Genomic DNA, 22,232 nt, shown 5'->3' with positions numbered 1-22,232 from the left:
CGGTTGCTAAGCAACCCCGAGGCCTACGCTGGGCCCGGAGAAAGGAAACGCGGGCCGAGGGGTTATAATTTATAGGAGAGATTTATTTGAAGAAATATTACAACATATAAAAACTACATAAAGTATCAATTCCCACTTGTACAAAGCGGCCGATTATTTTCAATACAATGCGGCGTAAAAACAGGGCAGGGCCTGGAGCCCAGGGGTCCCAGAGGCCTCTGCCCAGGGGGTGATGGAGTTTGACCAGCACGGACAGCGGCGGGGGACACGAGCGGGGCCGGGGATTTGAAAAAAAAAAAAAACGAACAAAAATCAAATAAAACCAACAAAAAAGGGGTTAAAATTAACGGGCGCGTGTTTGCGGGTCCTGGTGGCGGAGCGGAGGCCGCGCGTCAGTTGGTTTCCATGGTTTCCGCCTTGTCCGGGGCGCTGGTCCCTGTGGGGACACGAGGGGGTGACACCGCTGTTCCCCAACCCCGAGCGGCCCCCGTGGGCCCTGGGACCCCCAGACAGGGTCAGACTGTAAAATCGGCAAAGTAACGGCCTCTTAAAATCACGTTTTAGGGGTTTAAAAGGAGGATTTCTTAGTGAGCACCGGGGGTGTCCCTCCATATTATATTCTGACAGAAGAATTACGTATTCATTACAATTCTTGACAACCAGTAACACATTCTATGCGTATACTAATTAACCAACGCTAACTAACATTCCCATGTTTCTCATTTACTTCTCAGTTACCTGTTTTAAAAGAATATCTCATAAATCTACGTCAATTTTAAGACAGGGTATGATTACCAGGTACAAAGATTTACGGTTACAAGGTTGGTTCATCTTTAAAGTTTGCTACCTTAACGCTCTCCTAAACGACGAGTTCTCTAATTCCTTAAAACACGGTTTAATAATTAGAAATACAGGATCAAGGGCTGAGCTGGGGATGGTGTTTCCAACCTCCCCAGCGCGGCACTTACCCGCCATGTCTTCCTTCAGCTTCGCCAACACGCACCATTTGATCTCCAGCCCGATGGCTTTGGCTAGAGGAGGAGGCACCGCGTTACCGACCTGCGACAGAATCGCGGAATGTCAGGGAGGGGAAGGGACCTCGGAAGCTCATCCAGCCCGATCCCCCCGCCGGAGAAACACCCCGATGAGGTTACACAGAACCAGGCGGGTTGGAATGATCCAGAGGAGGAGACTCCACAGCCTCCCTGGGCAGCCTGGGCCGGGCTCTGGCACCCTCGCCGGGAAGAAGTTTCTTCCCATCTTGAAGCGGAACCTCCTGTGTTCCAGTTTGCACCCGTTGCCCCTTGTCCTGTCGCTGTTGTCACCAACGGCTCCATCCTCCTGACGCTCCCCCTTTCCATACTGACAACCATTAATGTCACCCCTCAGTCTCCTCTTCTCCAGCTCAGAGCCCCAGCTCCTCAGCCGTTCCCACACGGGAGCTGCTCCACTCCCTCCAGCATCTTCGTGGCTGCGCTGGGCTCTCCCAACAGTTCCCTGTCCTTGGACTGAGGGGCCAGAACTGGACACAATATTCCAGATGCGGCCTCACCAGGGCAGAGCAGAGGGGCAGGAGAACCTCTGGACCTACTGACCACCCCCCTTCTAACCCCCCAGGTCCCACTGGCCTTCCTGGCCACAAGGGCCCAGCGCTGGCTCAGCCCCAGCACCCGGTGCTCCCAGCCGGTCACCCATCCAAGCACTAACCGGGCCCAACCCTGCTTAGCTTCCAAGACCAGACGGGATTGGGCATTCTCAGGGTGCTATGACTGTATGTATTTTATATATACATATATATATATTCCCCAAGTACATCCTGATAGTATCTGAACTAAACCCTTTTCTCAAGAGCAGAGCAGAGGGCAGGAGAACTTCTCTGACCTACTGACCATCCCCTTCTAACCCCCCCAGGTCCCACTGGCCTTCCTGGCCACAAGGGCCCAGCGCTGGCTCAGCCCCAGCACCCGGTGTTCCCAGCTGGTCTCCCATCCAAGCACTAACCGGGCCCGACCCTGCTTAGCTTCCCAGATCAGATGAGATCGGGCGTTCTCAGGGTGCTGTGGCTGTACATATTTTATATATATATATCCGTACGTATATATATATGTTCCCCAAGCATATCCTGACAGTATCTGAACTAAACCCTTTTTATGTGGTCACCCTGCTGTCCCCAGGACCCCCAGGTCCCTTTTCACTGCTCTCCAACAGGTCGTTCCCCAACTTATACTGGAACCTGGGAGAGTTAACACCGGGTTAACGCCGTGTTCCGCAGGTGCCGGGTTTGGTGCCGGTAAACGGCCACCGCTCACCTGTCTGTGCTTGTCGAGGATGTTCCCGAAGAGGCGATAGGTGTCGGGGAAGCCCTGGGAGCGGGCGCACTCCCTCACGCTCACCACCCGGTGCTGCTCCGGGTGCAGCACCCGACCCTGCGGCAACGAGGAAACCCAACGCACTCAGAACCGCGGCCGCCGTTCGGCAACACCCGCCCCTTTCCCGGCGCGGGGGCCAGATTTGGCGGCACGGAGGGATTTGGTGGCACCCACCTGCTTGCCCATGGGCTCAGGGTTGGTGACAGTGGTGCTGAAGAAGCCGTCCCACTCCAGGCGCCCGTAGAGCCCGGCCCAGTGGTTGTGCCGGTTGCCGGTGTGCGGCAGGCACCATGGGATGAGGGTGTTGAATTGCCGGTCGGCGGGGTCGCAGGGTTTCCCTGGGGAGATGGGGAGGGTAAGAGGGGGACGGAAAAGCGCCCGCGGCCGTTTTTGGGGAGCCGGCACCCACCTTCGGCGCAGCAGCAGACCCCCCGCAACGCTCCGGAGCTGCTGCGGCCGTTTTTCTTCTCGTGGTGCGTGTAGCGCAGCTTGCGCGTGGTCGTGCCGTCCGACAGCCGCACCTCGATGTTGGGCAGGTCGCGCCAATCGGAACCGGGCGCCAAAGGGATGTGTCTCATCCGGGCGGCGACCAGGGCGCTCATGTCCTGCCAACGATGAGCCTGCTGTCACCACGGGGGACATGGGGGGACACCGGCCACCCCAAGAGCCCCTGTCCCCCGTCCTGGGAAGGCTGGGGGAGAGGGACAAGTCCCAGCAGCTCCATCATCTTTGGGATAGTTAACCAGGGAGGGCTTGGGGACGGTCCCTCTCACCCCACCTCACGTCCAACCTGCCCTTGACCCCCCATCTCGGTTCGGGTCTCAGGTTTGGGGGGTCCGAGCGCACCCCGACATCCGCACCTTACAGATATGGTCCCTGAGGATGGGCTGATACTGGGAGCCCCGGATCTGCCGCTGGAACCAGGACTGGGGCTCCCCGTTGTAGGAAATCTCCAAGGCGGAGGCACCGTTCCTGATCTCCGGCAGGTCGGACATGGTGTCGCGCACGGTGATGGTGCGGAAGGGGCCGGAATACGTCCTGGGAGGAAGCGGGGAGCCGTGAGCGCCCAAAACGTCACCCTGCTCGGCCCCGGCGCGGCTCCGAAGGCTCACCGGGTGATATTGCTGACGAACTTCTTGTCGTCCACCACGACGCTCAGCTGGCAGGCACGAGGCGCAAAGACGTGCAAAGGTTCGGGGAACATGGGCAGCTTCTCGCCGGGCGCTGCGGCGAGGACGATGGCTCTCCGGCGCGTCTGGGCCACGCCGTATTGGCCAGCCTGGAAGGAAGGGACAACTCCTGATGTCGCTGGAGCTTCCCCAACCGGTTCGTGTCCTCAAAGAGCTCAGAATGTCCCCCCAAGCCACCGAGGGAAGCCAAGGAGCGACACAGCCAAGTGCTATGACATTTTCTTTTGAATTGCCTGCTGCACCTTGGTCTTAAAGCACCACAGACAGGATAAAGAGGCTGCAAAAGACCTGCTTGGACCTCGAGGGAAGGATGTCTGGGTAACGGAAAAGGGTCTCGGTGGTGATCAACACGAAAAGCCTTTGGGACCCGGCTTTGTCATCAAAGTGGGATTCAGGGCTTTGCTTTCATCGAGTCCCCTGGAACGCTATTTCTTCATAAAATCCTCTCAAACGTTTCATTTTAGATCATGCTTAAGGCACGTTTCAATATTCCTTTCTGCAGCAAGCTCTAGATCTTTGGAGGCTGACTGAATGTTTCCCAGTTAATATATTTTCTTGAGGGAACCTTTAAGCCTGTACTCAAGTACATACGCCCTATGAGAAATCCACTGATACATCAACGTATGTGTATTCCTCTTTTCCTGTCTATCTTTCCAGTCGCTGCTCTGTACATTTGGCCATTAGAACTATTTACCATTCGGGCTGGCGTATTTTTTGTAATATATATTTTATCTCTGTACTCCTTTGTCTTTGTCTAGCAACGTAGCCAAGCGCTCCTTTGGAGGAGACGATCCGCGGCCAAGCCGGCTGAGGGGAGAAGGGTTTTCTCCCCAATTTAGTGTCTCGGGGTGACGCAGCACCCTACCTGCAGCACCCCGAAGGTGCACTGGTAACCCATGCGGACGAGGCAACGCAAGGTGAGCTTTAGCACCATGGAACGTTTGAAGGACACGAAGTTCCTGACGTTCTCCAGAAGGAAGAACCGCGGTCTGTAGTAGTCGCAGTAGCTGCGAGGAGGAAGAGGAAGGAGGGCAGAGCGGTATTTGAGGCAAGGGGGGTCCACGCTTAGGCCCCCGACAGCTCCTCGCCACCTCTGCGCTCACCTGAGGAAGGAGACGACCAAGGAGTTCTTGAACTTGGAGTAGGTGCGGGAGTTGAAGCGGTTCATGCCGCTGAAGCCCTGGCACGGGGGGCCCCCGCACAGCATCTCCACGTCCCCCTTCTGCGGCAGCTTCTGCCCCAGCGAATTGGTCTTCTCGCCGGACATCACCAGCTTCAGCAGCACGTTACAATCCTCCGTGAAGACGGTGGTGCTGGGATTGTTCAAGCGAAAAGCCTGGGCGGCCGGTTCCCACATCTCGATGGCCCAGAGCGTCTCCGACACGCCTGGGGAGACACAAAGCGGAGGATCTGGAGCCTGTGCGGGGGAGCAGAGCGCTGGCTCGCCACCCCGGCGCCAGCACCGGCGGCCGTGCCGCCGCCGCTCCCCGCCGCGCCGCTCACCTGCCTGGTGGAAGCCCTCGGACAACCCCCCGCAGCCCGAGAACACGTCCAGGGTGCGCAGCTTGGGGAGCTTGAGCTCGGCCGGCTCCTGCTCGCTCTGCTCGCAGCTCGCCGACGACTTCCCTTTGCCTTTGCCTGCGAACGGAACCATCAAAAGGCAAAGTCGTTTCCTCCTCTAAGTGCTTACGAGGCAAATTCTTCTCCCTCTCCTCCTCCGCAGCAGTTATAGCACCAGCTTCCAGCACCTTTCTGCTCCTTTTTCACCACCACTGCCAGGATACGCCCTTGAATTTGGAAGGGAAACCTCTCGTCTTTTCCCCCCTTTCCATCCAAGCGCCCGTGGGCGCAGGCAGAGAGTTTTCCAGGGTCAGATGGGCGCAGCGATAACTCAGAGGGCAGCTCCTCGTGTCGGGAGCCGGGTACAAAGCCCAACGCTCCGGAGCAAAGGGTTGGCAAGTGAAAAGCTTTGAAATCTCTCCGGGCCCAGGCGCTCTCGCTGCAAGGTTTTATTTTGAAGAGCTTAAGTGCCTTTAAAAAAACACACAGAGCCGCATCCTGCCGGAGCGTCGGAGCGAGGAGCAGAGCGCAGAAACATCTGGTCGGCGGCAGATCTTATCTCTGCTCGGCAGACGCGAACCGGTTCACCCAGCCGAGCCCTCTTCCCGCGAACAGACTCACCTTTCCCTTTCCCTTTCCCCTTCCCTTTATTGCCGGAGCTCCGAGCGTGGTTGGGAGGATCCTCAAAGCTCTTGGTTTTTGCGTTATAAGCCTGGGGGAGAGAAACGATTCGGGACGTTTCGAATACAAAAAGCTTTTCTAGCTCAGAAATGGCCGAGGCATCACCAGCACCCCAAAGAGCAGGGCACAGACACCCCTCGAACCTTGTGTCACCCTCACCTCCAAGAAGTAGAAGCGGTCGAGCCCACCGGCGGAATAATCCTGGATGCTCTCAGTCAAGTCCTCCCCGTACACCACGGTGCAGCGGCCCTGCACGGCGCGGAAATCCACCGTGGTCTCCTCGTCGCTCCAGTACAGGAGGTTGATGTCGGCGTGGTAGCTGGCTTTCATGGATTTGTGCGTGTTTTCGGGTCTGCGGGGGGAAAAAATTAAAAAAAAAAAAGATTAAGGAAACGTTTTTAGCAAGATTAGCAAGGTCCTCACCCCCGTCCAACCGCCGCTGTCTCCCCAGAGACAAGAGGGTTCGTTTCCTCTGGCCGCGCATTTGCCTGGGCACGGCTCCAAAGGGACGATTTGTTTCACACCAAAACGTATTTTGGGGTTTTTTCCTTAGAGGAAGGAGAGGGAATTGGCACCGGAGCTGGTAAATTGATTTAAAGGCAGAGAGATGTAAAGCGCGGAGAGCTTTACACACACGGTCTGAGCGTCAGCACGTTCCTCTCCCTTCCATGCCTCCGCGGCGCGGGGGGAAACAACCACGAGCCCGCGCAGATTCGGCTGTAAAAACCCAGGCCCCAGCACGGCGACTTCACCTGTAGAACTTGCAGATCCGCAGCTTGATGTCGGCCTCGTTGGGTTTGCCGTTGCTGCGGATGTTGCAGAAGATCTCTTTGATGCGGCCCACGCGATAAGGGTCGGGGGCGTCCAGGTTGCTGCCCTTGATGTACTCCGAGTATTTGCGGTAATGCTCCGGGTACAGCTCCTCGTCCACCGCCTCCTTTTTGGGGCGTTTGGCGGGGCTGGCGGGTTTCATGCTGGGGAGAAGGGGAAGGAAGATGTTAGGGGATCCCTTTCGCCCCCCCAAAAATACGCCGAGCAGTACAGAGCATCCTTCTCTGCAGCAATTTGACATCACGTAACCGAGGGGTTCACAGCTGCAGAGCGAGACGCCAGCACCCAAACCTCTTCCCCAAGGGCTTTGCCGTTTCTCCCATAATTACAGGCACGGGCAGGCTCTTGTTTCACCTTTTCCATCTACCCAGCCTCGCTCTTTTTAAAGAAAAAAAAAGCGACGCACAAAAGGATTCCATCTGCCGAAACGCGGCAGCTCAGCGGCCAGGGCTGTCTGAGCAGAGAGAAGTCGCTCAGTTTAATAACGGGAGGTGAAATTGGGGTTCGAGGCGCCTTTATTTCTAAGCTAAACTTTGGGAAATGAGGGTGACGGGTGTTTCGCTTACAGGTGAGATTCAGCACCTGGAGATTACGGCCTCCGCTACTAAAAGCTCGACCCGAGGAGCATCCTGGAAGCGTTTCCAGCCTCCTGCAAGCACCAACCTGAAGGAAAAGGCTTCTGGCAGGAGGTAGACGCCGTCCCCCACGCGGTACTGCACCCCGTTCTTGGTGGCCACAGCGTAGAACATCTTCCCGTCCCCTTCTTCCAGGGGTTCGGCCACTTTGGGGATTTCCTTCTGCCGCACCTCGTCCAGACGCGTGCAGCTCATGCAGAACCTGCGGGGAAAGGGGGGGACGAGCAGAGCACGGTGAGGGTGACGCCGCCGATGCCGCTCGCGGCACCGCCGGGAGCCGTTTTGGGCAGAGCCGCCGCCCCGCGCGCGCTCACTTGTATTTATTGTCCTCCGCCGGCTGGGTTTTCGGCGGGGATTCGAAGCGGGCGTACTCCTGGTCGTACCACATCTGGTAAAAATAAGTCCTCCCGTCGTCTTCCACCATCTTGATCTCCATATCCAGCCCGCCCTGCTGGGAGAGAGCGTGTGTTCGTCGGGATCCGCGCCGGGATCCGCGCCGGGGCGGGGATTCGCGGGGCCGTCACCCACCTCCATGGACCAATTCTCCGAGGGCGCCTTGTAGATGACCTTGACTTTGCCGTGGATGTAGGAGAGCTGCATGTCCTCGCACTCGTCCACCAGGAAGAGCTCCAGAGGGTCGGAGGTGGCTCCCAGGACGGTGTCGGAGCCGGGGCAGAACCAGTGAGCGTGGAACATCTGCCCGCTGCTGTCCTCCCACATGGCCGTCACCCTGCGCGGAGAGGACTCGCCGTTACGGGGCGCCAGGAAAGCCAAGTAATTAGCGTCCTTTAATTAGGAACATCAGCTGTCTGCGCCAACGTCCCACCCCAGCGGGTGCGGAAACTCGTCCCCTCAGCCCCGCGGCACCAACCTGGCGAGGTAGAGGGGTTTGGTGGGATCGTCGGGGCTGACGGAGACGCAATCTCCCACCTCCAGCGTCTCCGAGTCGATGCAGACCCTCTGGTAATAATCCTTCTTCCCATCGCTCTGCCAAAGCGGAGGGGACGGTTAAACCCCCCCGAGTCGGTGCACGACGCAGCCCCCGCGCCCACCCCGGTGAGAGGGGAGCGGGTTCCTGCCCCAAACCCACCTTGATGGGTTCCCCCACCCAGGAGATGCGACTCTTGTTCTGCTTCTTCTTCCTCCCTTGCAGCATCTTCTTGGGCGACGGCATCTCGGGGATGTTGTCGTCGACCTCCTCATCCTCATCAGCTTCCCGGACGGCCAAGTTGGGACACCTGGGGACGCGGGGACAGTCGCTGCAGCAGGACACAGCGCGGGGACCGCGTCCCCTCTCTCCGGAGCGGGGAGGACTTTGGCGGGAGGCGTTTCTGCCGGGGGGGGACGCACCTCCGCTGCAAACACGCCTGTTTACTCCGTCCGCTGCCCCCGAATTTCACCATGTTCTGGCAGGCTTTGCACTTCCCGCACTCGGGCTGCTGGCAGACCTGGAGAAGGGGACAAGGGGACAGGCTGAGCATGGCCAAACGCAGCCAAAAAACCCCGGGGCGGGAGCGACAGGGACCTCGGTGACCTCTGGAAATAGTTCCCCGGCCCCAAGGGAGCGACCCCAGAAAGGGACATTCACAGACGGAGGGGACAGAGGGAATCAGGTCGCTTGGGCTTCACGTCTCCCCCTCCCCGTTACCTCGCAGACGCCGCAGCGCCGGCGCTTCATGGCGTTCTCCTTGTCGTCTTCCCTCTCGTCTTTCTCGATCTGCTCCGAGAAGAAGGTGTCGAAGATGTGGTACACCAGTTTGGTGGTGGTGGCTTTGGTGGGCCCCTTGTCCTTGTCTATTTTGGTGGGGTGCCGGATGGCTTGGCGCCTGACGGCTCGCCTGCGACCAACGGGAGAGGGGACCCTGTGCCTCGTATCGCTGAGAGCTACAGCCCCAACCCACAGCCCGGCGCCCCAGGAGGGTCCCCAGGGAACGCGGCTTGTCCCGGGGCGCCCCAAAAACCACCGCGGGGTCCCCTGGGGGAAACTACGGCGGGTCCGTGGATTGCCTGACAGAAGGTATGGGAACAGACATCAGCCTCGAAGGTATTAAGGTTTACCCGTGAGAAAGATGGGAGTAAAGGAGTATCCGGAGATATTAAAGTGTACCCAGGAGAGAGAAGGGATGCACCCCTGAGAAAGAAGGGATGCACCCCAGAGAAAGAAGGGATGTACCCCTGAGAAAGAAGGGATGTACCCCTGAGAAAGAAGGGATGTACGTGTGAGAAAGAAGGGATGCACCCCAGAGAAAGAAGGGATGCACCCCTGAGAAAGAAGGGATGCACCCCTGAGAAAGAAGGGATGTACCCGTGAGAAAGAAGGGATGCACCCCTGAGAAAGAAGGGATGCACCCCTGAGAAAGAAGGGATGTACCCGTGAGAAAGAAGGGATGCACCCCAAAGAAACAAGGGATGCACCCCAGAGAAAGAAGGGATGTACCCCTGAGAAAGAAGGGATGCACCCCTGAGAAACAAGGGATGTACCCCTGAGAAAGAAGGGATGCACCCCAGAGAAAGAAGGGATGCACCCCAAAGAAAGAAGGGATGCACCCCAGAGAAAGAAGGGATGCACCCCTGAGAAAGAAAGGATGTATCCCAAGAAAGAAAGGAGTAGAAGAGTAACGCTGACGATAGCAAATTAGCCAATGAGATGTTACTGCTGTAACTTTTAACCAATAGCGAAGAAACACGTGAGTGGGTACAACTGTACAAAAACACGCTTGTGGCAACAAATGGCATCTACTACTTTCATCCTGGAAGAACTTGGTCCGTGTCGTTTGTCCGTCTCAACCGGGACAGTCGCCTAAGAGGCAAAGTGATCCCCAAAGGGACAACGAGCAAAGCCGGGCTCTGGGGACCCAACCCAGCGTCTTGGGGCAGCACCGGGCAGAGGGTTTGCCCAATTTGGGGAGGATTTCTGCTCCCACGTCCCAGCCGCCGAGCCCGAATCTTCACCCCAGCTGGGAACAACCTAAAGGCTTTTCCTGGAAGGAAACCCACGCGGAACCGACCCCCCCAAACGCGAGCGTCTCCGCGGCGGGGGGGGACACGGGGCTCACCTCTTCCCCAGGGTGACGCCGGCCAGTTTGATCAAATCCCTCATGCAGGGGGTGATGAGGACGGGGGGTTCGTCGCTGTCGCCGGCCTCGTCATAGCTCTCCACCTGCTCCACCACGAACTGCGCGTGGCGCAGCAGCGAGTCCTCCGTGAAGCGGTTGAAGTTGAGCCCGGCGGGGGGGACCGTGGTCTGCAAGGAGTCAGGGTGGGGGGGTGACAACCCCGAAGCGCTCCCCACATCCCAATTAAGACAAAGAACGACATTACACCTTCAACGTCTCGGGGTGGAAAAGATAGCTGGCTGCGGAGGCCGACACTTTGCCTATCCCAAAGTTTCGTAGAAGGTTTTTAATATAGAGGCAATTAATGAAAAGATAGCTGGCTGCGGAGGCCGACACTTTGCCTATCCCAAAGTTTCGTGGAAGGTTTTTAATATAGAGGCAATTAACAGCGAAGGCCTCGTGGCCTCATTGCGATATCTTACTCTCTCTGATATCTTAGTCTATCATATTTACTTCATTTTTCTTCTCTTTTCCTTCTTCTTGAACATATAAAGGTAACATCACAGTAAGTTCCGCTGCTAAAGCCTTAAGTTTTGCATTATAGTTACTAACCATTGCCAATCCACCATTTTTTGTATTGATAAGTTTAGTGATATTATACTTCTGGCAAGTCACTAATTGCTGTAATTTGTATCCCACCGCGTGCTTTTAGTAAATCCATCATTGAATCGGACCCCCGGAGCAAGCGTTCGTCATCCGCTTCACGTCGCCGCACAGAAATACCCGGAGTTAACTCAGGGCGCGCGTCGCGTTCAGAGCGAACTCGTCCCTAATCCCACCCGCTGGGACGGGACAGGGGGCGGTCGGGGAAAAAGCGACCAAATAACACCCGCCCACCCCGCAAACCCCACCCGGCACGGGTCGTCCACCTCGATTTTGTTGAGCAGATCCTCGTAGCTGACGTCGCGGTTGTTCTGCAGGAACTCCACGACGATTTTGCTCATGTAGATCTTCTCTTGCATGAGGGCGAAGATGGGGGCGTACTCCTCGCTGGGCTCCATCAGGATGTAATCCGCGAAGGCTGCGGGGCGGTTAAACACCGGGGAATTGAGCGGGTTTTAAGAACGAGGTGGGAGTTTTCAACCCCCCAGTATCAGCCTTCTTCCCCCAATCTGGCAAGAACCGGGACACGGACGGGACTGGACGTTCCTCCAAGACCTTTCTCAACACAAACCTGGCCAAAAAACCCAGGGAGCGGAGCAAGGAAGGAACAGAGCCCTGAAAGGGGGGCAAAAGAGGGCAAGAGGAAAGAGAAAACTCCCTCTGAGAGCGACTTTGAGCCGTGCCCGGGTTGCGCTGGTGGCTTCCCACAGCGGACGGACCGGAGGACGGATCCTGTGAGGTTTTCTAAGGATTTAACACAAGCCTGGGTGCTGCTGAGCTTAAATAAACCCAGATCCGAGCTTTGGCACGCTCCTCCTTGACGGTGCGAGTTCCCAGCAGCAGCAAAGTCCAGGAAGACAAATAAAGCTCCTTCCCGCGCGGCAAAGACTTAAATCCCAAAGCTCTCCTGGCGCCCAACGTCCCCGTCCCGGCTCACCCACCCGTGCTGAAGCCGATCAGCGCTTTCTCCCCTCCGTCGAAGCCTGTGATCCACCAGGCATTGATGGGTCCCAACTTCTTGGCTCTCACTCCACCTGAAAGCGAGAAAACACCGATTTCAGTCTTCAGTGCCCCCCAAAAAACAAAAATCGAGCAGCTACGGGTGACAAAGTGCCACCCGGATCTGACTTTGCACGTAGCGTTGAGCTGAAATTGAAGGTGACAAACATCTAAGGTGACAATCGAGGCTCCCGCGCGCCCAACTCACCGTCCAGACAAGGGTTGTCGTCGTAGATGGGCTTGACGGCGCCGCTGAAATACAGCTCGATGTTCCTCTCGATCAGGCCAGTGTCAAAGGGACACAAGTGACCCCGCTTGTCGTAGACGCTGCCGAGGGACAGAGGTTGGAGTCGGAGGCGTCGGCCCGCGGGGTTTGCAAATTCTGTGGGGTTTTTTTACACCCCGCGTCTCACCTAAAAGAGGTGACTTTGTGCTGCGGCAGGTCCTCGTAGCTCTCGAACCCGTCCTCGTTGGCGTCGAAGAGGGACAAGCGCTCGTCCGTCAGCATTTCTGGTTCCTCCAGCTGCGCCGGGGAGAGAGGAGGACGGTTAGCGAGCATTCCCGCTAATGCGACGGCTCTCCCCGCGCCCGGAGAAGGAACGTTAAATCCCTTACGGCATCGCCGGGATCCCCTTGGAAGAATTTGAGGTCGGGATCGTCGAGGTACTGCCTGCAGTCCATGCACTTGGGAGGGGTGGTCTGCGAGAGAGGGGAGACGGCGTCGGCTTTGCTCTGCCCGAGCTTCAGCTCAAAGCTCCTTCCCCAAACGTGCCGCTTCGTTAGCGCGACCCTCGTTTTATTAAAGCGGCCGGGCGGCAAAACAGCAGCCGCTGCCCTCGCTTCGAAAACAGCCCAAGGTCATCCAGGCTCTGCTGCTCCCCGCCTTGATTCCGAGAGGCGGAAAGGGCTGGAAACGGCTTTATCTTCCCCTTACAGAAAATCTAAGCGCTCTTCGGAGGAGTTAAAAAGAATCAAACAAGCCCCCAAAACGCTGAGATGGAGGAAAAGGAACTTACTTTAGCAAGTGGCGTAGTTTTAACCTGAGTAATTTCATCTTTTATCTCCAACCTAAGCAGAAGAAATCACGAAGGGATGAAGAGCAGCAGAACGTTGTCGTTCCCTCCGCGCACGGAGGGAAGCGGGCGCCGAGGGTGGGAGCGCTCTCCTTCCTCCTTACCCTTCTTTGGTTTCCATTTTCATCCTTTTCTCATCTTGTTCCTTGAGGGAGAATTAAAAGGTGTTAAGGCTGGAGAGCACAACGCCCTCCAGGACAAGACACTCGAGTTGTCAAAGCCGCCGGCCAAACCTTCAGCCACCAAAAGGCACCGGCACCCACCTTCTCCTCCAGCTCCTCTTCCTCCTTCTCCACGCTCATGGTTTCCTGCTTCACGTCCCCGTTCACCTCGTCCGATTTCCGTTTGTTGGACCTGCCGGTTTGCGAACGCGACGGCTCAACCCCAGAGGCGTCGGTTCCCATCGCATCCTCGAGTGATTTTGGTTGGGAAAGACCCTTGCGGTCACCGAGTCCAACCGCGAGCCCAACGCGTCGCTAACCCGGGTCCCTAAGGTGTCACCTGCGCACGATCCCTTCACCAGATCATTAAAAAAGACACTAAACTGGTCCCAGTACGAGCCCTGGGGAACACCCTGTCCCTGCCATCACCCCGTCCCCACCGTCGCCCTGTCCCCAGGGTCACCCCATCCCCACGGTCGCCCCATCCCCATGGTCACCCTGTCCCCACGGTCACCCCGTCCCCAGGTCACCCCATCTCCGCCGTCACCCCGTCCCCATGGTCACCCCGTCCCCACGGTCACCCCGTCCCCACCGTCACCCCATCCACAGGGTCACCCCGTCCCCATGGTCACCCCGTCCCCACGGTCACCCCGTCCCCACCGTCACCCCATCCACAGGGTCACCCCATCCCCGTGGTCACCCTGTCCCTGCCGTCACCGCATCCCTGTGGTCACCCCATCCCCGCGGTGTCCCCAGGGTCACCCCATCCCCGCCGTCACCCCGTCTCCAGGGTCACCCTGTCCCCACGGTCACCCCGTCCCCGCCGTCACCCCGTCCCCAGGGTCACCCTGTCCCCAGGGTCACCCCGTCCCCGCCGTCACCCCGTCCCTGCGGTGTCCCCAGGGTCACCCCATCCCTGCCGTCACCGCATCCCTGTGGTCACCCCATCCCCGTGGTGTCCCCAGGGTCACCCCATCCCCGCCGTCACCGCATCCCTGTGGTCACCCCATCCCCGTGGTGTCCCCAGGGTCACCCCGTCCCCAGGGTCACCGCGTCCCCAGGGTCACCACGTCCCCGCCGTCACCCCGTCCCCAGGGTCACCGCGTCCCCGCCGTCACCACCTCCCTGTGGTCACCCCATCCCCGTGGTGTCCCCAGGGTCACCGCGTCCCCACCATCACCCCGTCCCCAGGGTCACCGCGTCCCCGCCGTCACCCCGTCCCCAGGGTCACCCCGTCCCCAGGGTCACCGCGTCCCCGCCGTCACCGCCTCCCTGTGGTCACCCCATCCCCGCGGTGTCCCCAGGGTCACCCCGTCCCCACCATCACCCCGTCCCCAGGGTCACCGCGTCCCCGCCCCGACCTCTTGGAGAACAGGCTGAGGATGGTGGGCTGCCGGCCGGAGCTCCGCGTCACCCGCGAACTGCCGGGGGACTCTGCCAATTAAAACGACCAAGCATCGTGTTCATGATGGGGACACCTCCCGCAAACACCCCGCGGGGCTGGGACCACCGGCCTGGCTCCTCTACTATTTTCTATACTTTTCTATTATTAGTTTAGCTAGCTGTAAAATTGTCTTTTCTCATTTTTTATTATTTGTTTATATAATTGGTTTGGGTTTGTATAATTATTTTTATATTACTATTTTCTTCACTTATACAATTATTTTTATACTATTATTTTACTTATACAATTATTTTATCTCTTTTTTATATTATTATTTACTTACATGACTATTTCTTGATATTATTATATGATTTACTTACACGACTATTTTATTTCTTTTCCATATCACTATTTCACTTATTTACATGATTACTTTATTTGTTTTTCATATTATTATGTCACTTACTTACACGACTACTTTATTCCTTTTTCATGTTATTATATGTCATTTACTTACACGACTACTTTATTTCTTTTACGTATTATTATTTCATTTACTTACAGGATTATGTTATTTCTTTTTCACATAATTATTTTATATACACGGTTACTTTATTTCTTTACCATATTATAATTTACTAATGTGATTACTTTATTTCTTTTCTGTATTATTATTTTACCTACTTATACAATTATTTTTTTCTTTTATATTATTATTTTACCTACTTATACAATTATTTTTTCTTTTATATTATTATTTTACCTACTTATACAATTATTTTTTCTTTTATATTATTATTTTGCCTACTTATACAATTACTTTTTTCCTTTGTATTATTATTTTACCTACTTATACAATTTTTTTTTCCTTTATATTACTATTTTACCTACTTATACAATTTTTTTTTTTTATATTATTATTATTTTACCTACTTATACAATTGTTTTTTCTCTTTTATATTATTATTTCACCTCCTTACACAAACATTTTTTCCCTTTTATATTATTGTTTTACCTACTTATGCAATTATTTTTTCTCTTTTACATCATTATTTTCTCCGCTCAGATTACTCCCTTCTATATCACTATTTTCTTTACGCCCGCAACTATTTCCCTCGGCAAACCCCGCGCTCACGCCTCCACGGCGACCAACCCTCTAACGGGGACGAGGGGACGGAAGAACCCAGCGTTACTTTTGCCGTCGCCGCTGGATCGGCTCCTGCGGGCCCTGCGCGCCGGCGCGGCGGGTGCCGAGGAGGAGGAGGACGAACCGGCCGCTTCGTCCCCGTCGCCGGCGCCGTCCTCGTCCCCATCGCCTCCCGCTCGCTCCGAGTCGTCGTCGCTGCCGTAGGCGCCGTTTCTGGAGCAGCCGTTGGGTGCCGGCGCCGCCCCATTCTCCGCCGAGAGCTCCTGGCGCAGCAGAGCCTTGACCTTGGCCAGGTAGCGCTCCTGGGGAGGACGGTGGCGTTAAACGCGAGGGGTGGCGGCACCGGAGGGCTGTGCTGCCATCCAGAGACCTGCACGGGCTGGAGAGCCGGGCACGGAGGAACTGAATGAAATGGAACGAGTGCGGAGTGTTGCACGTGGGCAGGAGCAGCCCCGGGGTCCAGTGTCAGTTGGGAACGACCTGGTGGAGAGCGGTGAAAAGGGGCCTGGGGGTCCTGGGGACAGCAGCGTGACCGCGTAAAAAGGGCTTAGTTCAGATACTGTCAGGATATGCTTGGGGAATATATATATACACATACAGATATATATATATATATAAAATATATACAGCCACAGCACCCCGAGAACGCCCGATCTCATCTGATCTGGGAAGCTAAGCAGGGTCGGGCCCGGTAAGTGCTTGGATGGGTGACCAGCTGGGAATATCGGGTGCTGTGGGCTGAGCCAGCGCTGGATCCCGATCTCGGAAGCTAAGCAGGGTCGGGCCCGGTTAGTGCTTGGATGGGAGACCAGCTGGGAACACCGGGTGCTGGGGCTGAGCCAGCGCTGGGCCCTTGTGGCCAGGAAGGCCAGTGGGACCTGGGGGGATTAGAAAGGGGGTGGTCAGTAGGTCCAGAGAGAGTCTCCTGCCCTTCTGCTCTGCCCTGGTGAGGCCGCATTTGGAATATTGTGTCCAGTTCTGGCCCCTCAGTCCAAGGACAGGGAACTGTTGGGAGAGCCCAGCGCAGCCACGAAGATGCTGGAGGGAGTGGAGCAGCTCCCGTGTGGGAACGGCTGCGGAGCTGGGGCTCTGAGCTGGAGAAGAGGAGACTGAGGGGTGACATTAATGGTTGTCAATATGGAAAGGGGGAGCGTCAGGAGGATGGAGCCGTTGGTGACAACAGCGACAGGACAAGGGGCAACGGGTGCAAACTGGAACACAGGAGGTTCCGCTTCAAGATGGGAAGAAACTTCTTCCCGGCGAGGGTGCCAGAGCCCGGCCCAGGCTGCCCAGGGAGGCTGTGGAGTCTCCTCCTCTGGATCATTCCAACCCGCCTGGTTCTGTGTAACCTCATCGGGGTGTTTCTCCGGCGGGGGGATCGGGCTGGATGAGCTTCCGAGGTCCCTTCCCCTCCCTGACATTCCGGAATTCTGCGAACCCCGCCCCCGGTGCCACTGGGAAGCAACAGCCCCAAACCCTCGCCGAAAATCGGGGGGGTCTCACCTCCGACAGCTCCTCGCAGCGGAGTTTGGCTTCCAGCTCGCTCAGCTGGTTCTGCACGTCGGCCTGCAGGAAGCCATGGATGAGGCTCAGCTTCTCCCGGACGCACTCCTGCGGGGACACGGGGGACACTGAGGGGACACTGAGGGGACACGGCGGGGACGCTGAGCCCAACCGCCCGGCGCTCCCGGTCGTCCTGCTGGGAGGTGATGGAGGTTTGGATGTGCCGAAGGGACACGGGGCCTGCGGCGGCATCGGGACGCACGGGGGGCTCGCGCTCCGGCCCCCTCCCAACGCCGCAGAATCAGCAAAACATCGAATCAGAGAATCATTCGAGTTGGAAAAGGTCACCGAGTCCACCCATAACCCGACCCCGGCACTAAAACGTCCCCGGGAGCCTCCTCCGTTCACCCCTCCGGGGATGGCGGCTCCGGCACTGCCCTGGGCAGCCTGTTCCAACGCCCCACAGCCCTTTGGGGAAGAAATCACCCCAAATTTCCACCCTCAGCCTCCTTCTCCAGCCCCTTCCCCAGCTCCGTTCCCTCCTCTGAACCCGCTCGAGCTCTTTTTTGGCCGCAGGGCCCCAAAACCGCCCCCAGGATCCGCGGTTTGGCCTCCCCGGTGCCCAGCCCAGGGGACGGTCACTGCCCTGGTCCCGCTGGCCACAGCGCTGGTGACACAAGCCAGGATGCTGGTGGCCTCTTGGCCACCTGGCCACGCGCTGGTTCGTGTTCAACACCCCCCAATGTTCAACACCCCCCGGTCCTTTTCCTTTTCCAGCCGCTCTTCCCCGAGCCCGGAGCGTTCATGGGGTTGTCGCGACCCAAACGAGCCGTTCGGGAGCACCGAGCGATCGCGGCGCCGGCGTCACGGCCGCGCCGAGCGTCCGGGAGCTCCACCGGCCCAACGGCAGCACCGGCGGTGACGGCGCAGGACGGCGGCGCCCAAATTGGGTGGAAACGCAGCTCCCGGCGAGCCCGGCGCACTCACCTTCTCGCTCAGGGCGTCCTCATCCCTCTCCAAGTCCTGCAGCCTGCAAAGAGAAGAGTGTTGGGGACCAGACGGGTGACAGAGCCACGGGAGGGGGACACCGGCAGGTCCCCAAAATCACCCCGGCGGCTCCAGAAACGGCGCCGGTCGCGACCGCAAAGATGGACCGAACCCCCTCGGTATGAGAGGGATGCTCGGCTCCCGGGCAGGGGACAGCAAAGGGACAGCAAGGGGACAGCAAGGGGACAGCACGGGGACACTGGTGCCCCAGGGATGCCCCGAGGGCGCAGTGGAGGGGTCGCTGCCCCCCGGCGTGGAGATGGCAAAAAAGAACACGGGGGAGAAGCCACGTGTCGTCTTCCCACGGCGCCGGCGGCACAAAGCGGCGACGGAGGGTGGGGGGAAGCGGCCGGCGCAGCCCCTGCGCGGTGCTGGTGGGGGGGCGGCCGGTCCCCAGCCCCACGGCGAGGGACAAACCCCACGGCCATCGCCCGGGGGGGGCTCGGCGTGACCCCAGCGCTCCCCCCACGGCTCGCCGCGGCCCTCCCACCGAAACGGGGAGCCCGTCCGCCAAAGCGGGGCCATGCGGCCGCCCCCCCAGGAATGCTTCCGCCTGCCGGGACAGGGGACGGGACATCTCCGGTGCCACCGGCATGGCCGGCTCTCCCTTCGCTCCCGTCTCACCGGGGCTCCCCGCTTTTTTCAGCTTCGTGCCGAAAAGGAAGGAGAAGAAGGGGGGTCCGCATCGCCACCCGCCACCCCCAGAAAATACAAATAAAGCAGGCGGGCGATATGGCACCTGGGTTTGAGGACGGCCATGCCGGCGGCGCTCCGGCAAACGCCAACGGCGGGACGGGGAAAGGTCGGGGCGCGCCAAGGCTGTGCCGCGCCGAGGCCGTGCCGCGCGCCCGCCGCACCGGAAGAGGGGACGCCGAAGCGGAGAACGGCTCCGGCGGGGGCCAGCGAGCGCCGTGACCCCCCCCAACTGCTTCCCGCCGGCCGGGGGATGCCGGGAGGCGAGCGGAAGGGACAATAGCCGGGCGGCGGGGAACACGGCGCAGGAAACGCCGAACCCCACCGTGTGCCGGGGAGAGGGACGCCGGGACGGTGCCGGATCCCTCCGGATGGCTCGGAACCACCCCCCCCAATCCCTGCTGCGCCCCACTTCTGCTCGCCCCCCCCCCCCGAAAGCTTTTCTGGGCCCCCCACCCTGCGGAAAGGTCGGGGGCACCCAGGGACCCCCCGACTCCAAGTGGGTGCCCCGAGCGGCAACGCGGGGACAAAGCCACGCGGGGGCAAGGCCCAGGTGTCCCCAACACCACGTGGGGCGGGAGCACCCTGATGGGACCCCCCCCCACCCCAGATTGTGTCCCCCCCATAACTGGGGGTCGGGGCTGCCCCGTGGGGCAGGGGGGACGGGGGGACTCCCGGTGCTGAGCAGTGGTGGGGGGCAATGGGGTCCTGGGGGTCAGTGACAGCGTGGGGGGGTCTGTGCAGTGCTGGGGGGGTCCATGCGATGGATAGGGGACCAGAACACTGCACGGGGGGGTCAGTGCAGTGCTGCGGGGTCTGTGCAGTGCTGGGAGGTCTGTGCAGTGCTGGGGGGGTCCATGCGATGGATAGGGGACCAGGACACTGCATGGGGCGGTCAGTGCAGTGCGGGGGGGTCTGTGCAGTGCTGGGGGGTCTGTGCAGTGCTGAGAGGGTCAATGCAGTGCAGGGGTATGTGCAGTGCATGGGGGGGTCAGGGCAGTGCTGGGGGGGTCCATGCAATGGATAGGGGACCAGGACACTGCACGGGGGGGCATCAATGCAGTGCGGGGGTCTGTGCAGTGCATGGGGGGGGTCAGGGCCATGCAGTGTATGGGGGTGTAGTGCATTGCAAACGGGGGGGGGGGGTGTCCACACACTGCAAGGGCTGCACCACTTGGGGGGGCACTGCAGTGCAATAATAGTGGGGCTGTCAGTGCAGCGCAGCAGTGGGGCGATGCAGTGCAATGCCGGGGGGTGACAGTACAGTGCCGGGGGGCTGGCAATGCACTCCCGGGGGGGTCAATGCAATGCAGTGCAGTGCTGGGGGCTGTCAGGGCTGGACCGGGCCAGGGGGTCAGTGCAGTGCACTCCTGGGGGGCTGTCAGTACAGTCCCGGGGGGGTCAGTGCGATGCAGTGCACTGGGGGGGGGTTGTCAGTGCAGTTCTGGGGGGGTCAGTGTGATGCAGTGCACTGTGGGGGGGTTGTCAGTGCAGTCCGGGGGGGGTCAGTGTGATGCAGTGCACTCCTGGGGGGTTGTCAATGCAGTCTGGGGGGGGTCAGTACGATGCAGTGCACTCCTGGGGGCCTGTCAGTGCACTCCCGGGGAGGTCAGTGCAATGCAGTGCAGTCCCGGGGGTGTGCAGTGCACTGCGGGGGGGCTGTCAGTGCAGTCCCGGGGGTGTCAGTGCAGAACCGGGGGGCTCACGGCAGCCCCGGGGGGGTCAGTGCAATGCAGTGCACTCCTGGGGGGCTGTCAGTGCAGTCCCGGGGGGGTCAGTGCAATGCAGTGCACTCCTGGGGGGCTGTCAGTGCAGTCCCGGGGGGGTCAGTGCGATGCAGTGCACTGTGGGGGGGTTGTCAGTGCTGTCCTGGGGGGGTCAGTGCAATGCAGCGCAGTCCCGGGGGTGTGCAGTGCACTGCGGGGGGGCTGTCAGTGCAGTCCCGGGGGGGTCAGTGCGATGCAGTGCACTGCGGGGGGGCTGTCAGTGCAGTCCCGGGGGGGTCAGTGCGATGCAGTGCACTCCTGGGGGGCTGTCAGTGCAGTCCCAGGGGTGCCAGTGCAGAACCGGGGGGCTCACGGCAGCCCCGGGGGGGTCAGCGCGATGCTGCGCAGCCCCGGGGGCGTGCAGCGCACTGCCGGGGGGGCTGTCAGTGCAGCCCCGGGGGGGTCAGCGCCGTGCCCGGGCTCAGGGCCGGGCCGTGCAGCGCACTAACGGCCCCGGCGGGGCGGGACGACGCCGGGCCCGGGCCGCGGAGGGGCCGCCGCCGGGCCCGGGGACTCACCGTCGGCGCAGCTCGGCGGGCAGCGGGGCCGGGGGGGGCAGCGGGGCGGCCCGGGCCGGCATCGGGGCGGCGGCGGGAGCGGCGCGACCGGGCGGCGGATTCGCGCGGAAACCAGCGGCGGGGGCGGGGCGGCGCCGGGCGAGACCATGGCGGCGGGGGGCGGGGGGGGCGACGAGGAGAGCGGGAGAGACCATTCCGGGGGGGGGGGGGGACGGACCATTCCGGACTGGGCGGGGAGGACGCCGCTCACGGGGGCGGGAAGAACGGGGGACCCCCCCTTCCCCCCCACTCCCCAACCCCCCGCACCGGGCCGGGGCGGGGGCTGCGGTACCTGTGCGGGGGCGGCCGGAGCGGGGCGGCCCGGGGAGAGCGGCCCGGAGGGGCCGGGCCGGGCCGGGCCGGGCGGGGCCGCCTCAGGGGGACCGCACCACTGCGGGCCGGGGGGGGGGACACGGGTCATACCATGGCGAAGGCTGCGGGGGGGAACGACCCATAACGCTGCAGGGAATGGGGAACGTGGGCTGTACCACTGCAGGACGGGGGGGAGCGGCCGGACCGCACCACTGCGGGGCGGGGGGGGGACAAGGGCCATACCATGGCGAAGGCCGGGGGGGGAACGACCCATAACACTGCAGGGAATGGGGAACGTGGGCTGTACCACTGCGGGGACGGGGGGGGCGTGTCCCACGCCAAAACACGGAGGGGATGGGGGGGGACACGGGTCATACCACGGCGGGGATGGGGGGGACGGGCTGTACCACTGCCCCGCTGCAGCCGCAGGGCTGCTCCGCGCCCCCCAGCACCCACCGACCCCCGCGCTGCGCCCATGGGGCAGCACGGACCCCCCAGACCCCCGAGCCCCCCAGCACAGCCCCGTCCCGGGCCCCCGCGTCCCCAGCGCCTCGGCGAGGAGCCGCCGAGGCCCAAGGAGCCCTCGCCAACGAGCTCGACCCCCT

The 22,232-nt window shown here is 59.9% G+C and overlaps 1 protein-coding gene and 3 pseudogenes across 3 annotated transcripts; 1 reads left to right on the top strand and 3 right to left on the bottom strand.

Moving 5' to 3' along the window:
• Positions 1 to 62: 62 nt before the first annotated feature.
• Positions 63 to 21,374, bottom strand: DNMT1 (DNA methyltransferase 1). Of its 3 annotated transcripts, none has more exons than XM_065654964.1 (34): positions 21,277 to 21,374; positions 18,240 to 18,282; positions 17,253 to 17,360; positions 15,796 to 16,051; positions 14,580 to 14,652; positions 13,321 to 13,411; positions 13,162 to 13,202; positions 13,001 to 13,052; positions 12,600 to 12,683; positions 12,398 to 12,507; positions 12,193 to 12,311; positions 11,927 to 12,019; positions 11,252 to 11,403; positions 10,323 to 10,510; positions 8,915 to 9,104; positions 8,617 to 8,714; positions 8,357 to 8,504; positions 8,138 to 8,253; positions 7,795 to 7,996; positions 7,581 to 7,717; positions 7,295 to 7,468; positions 6,553 to 6,774; positions 5,960 to 6,152; positions 5,741 to 5,831; positions 5,063 to 5,197; positions 4,663 to 4,945; positions 4,425 to 4,566; positions 3,482 to 3,648; positions 3,230 to 3,407; positions 2,779 to 2,974; positions 2,544 to 2,707; positions 2,310 to 2,426; positions 969 to 1,059; positions 63 to 436 (listed from the first exon to the last, which is right to left on the bottom strand). In XM_065654964.1, the coding sequence occupies exons 1-34, from the start codon at positions 21,336 to 21,338 to the stop codon at positions 393 to 395; spliced, it is 4,560 nt and encodes a 1,519-aa protein (XP_065511036.1). In that variant the 5' UTR covers positions 21,339 to 21,374; the 3' UTR covers positions 63 to 392. The 3 variants fall into 3 exon arrangements, with proteins under 3 accessions (XP_065511036.1, XP_065511037.1, XP_065511038.1); XM_065654965.1 differs by having other exon boundaries at positions 7,581 to 7,714; XM_065654966.1 differs by lacking the exon at positions 21,277 to 21,374 and adding an exon at positions 19,039 to 19,092.
• Positions 1,659 to 1,777, bottom strand: LOC136001013 (5S ribosomal RNA; annotated as a pseudogene).
• On the bottom strand, positions 1,953 to 2,071 carry LOC136001015 (5S ribosomal RNA; annotated as a pseudogene).
• LOC136001014 (5S ribosomal RNA) lies at positions 16,371 to 16,489 on the top strand (annotated as a pseudogene).
• Positions 21,375 to 22,232: the final 858 nt, after the last annotated feature.

The sequence above is a fragment of the Caloenas nicobarica genome, chromosome 36, assembly GCF_036013445.1.
Source record: "Caloenas nicobarica isolate bCalNic1 chromosome 36, bCalNic1.hap1, whole genome shotgun sequence".
NCBI classification, from domain to species: domain Eukaryota; kingdom Metazoa; phylum Chordata; class Aves; order Columbiformes; family Columbidae; genus Caloenas; species Caloenas nicobarica.
Note: the sequence above shows the minus strand (reverse complement) of the source record. Positions and strands in the feature narration are given on the sequence as shown.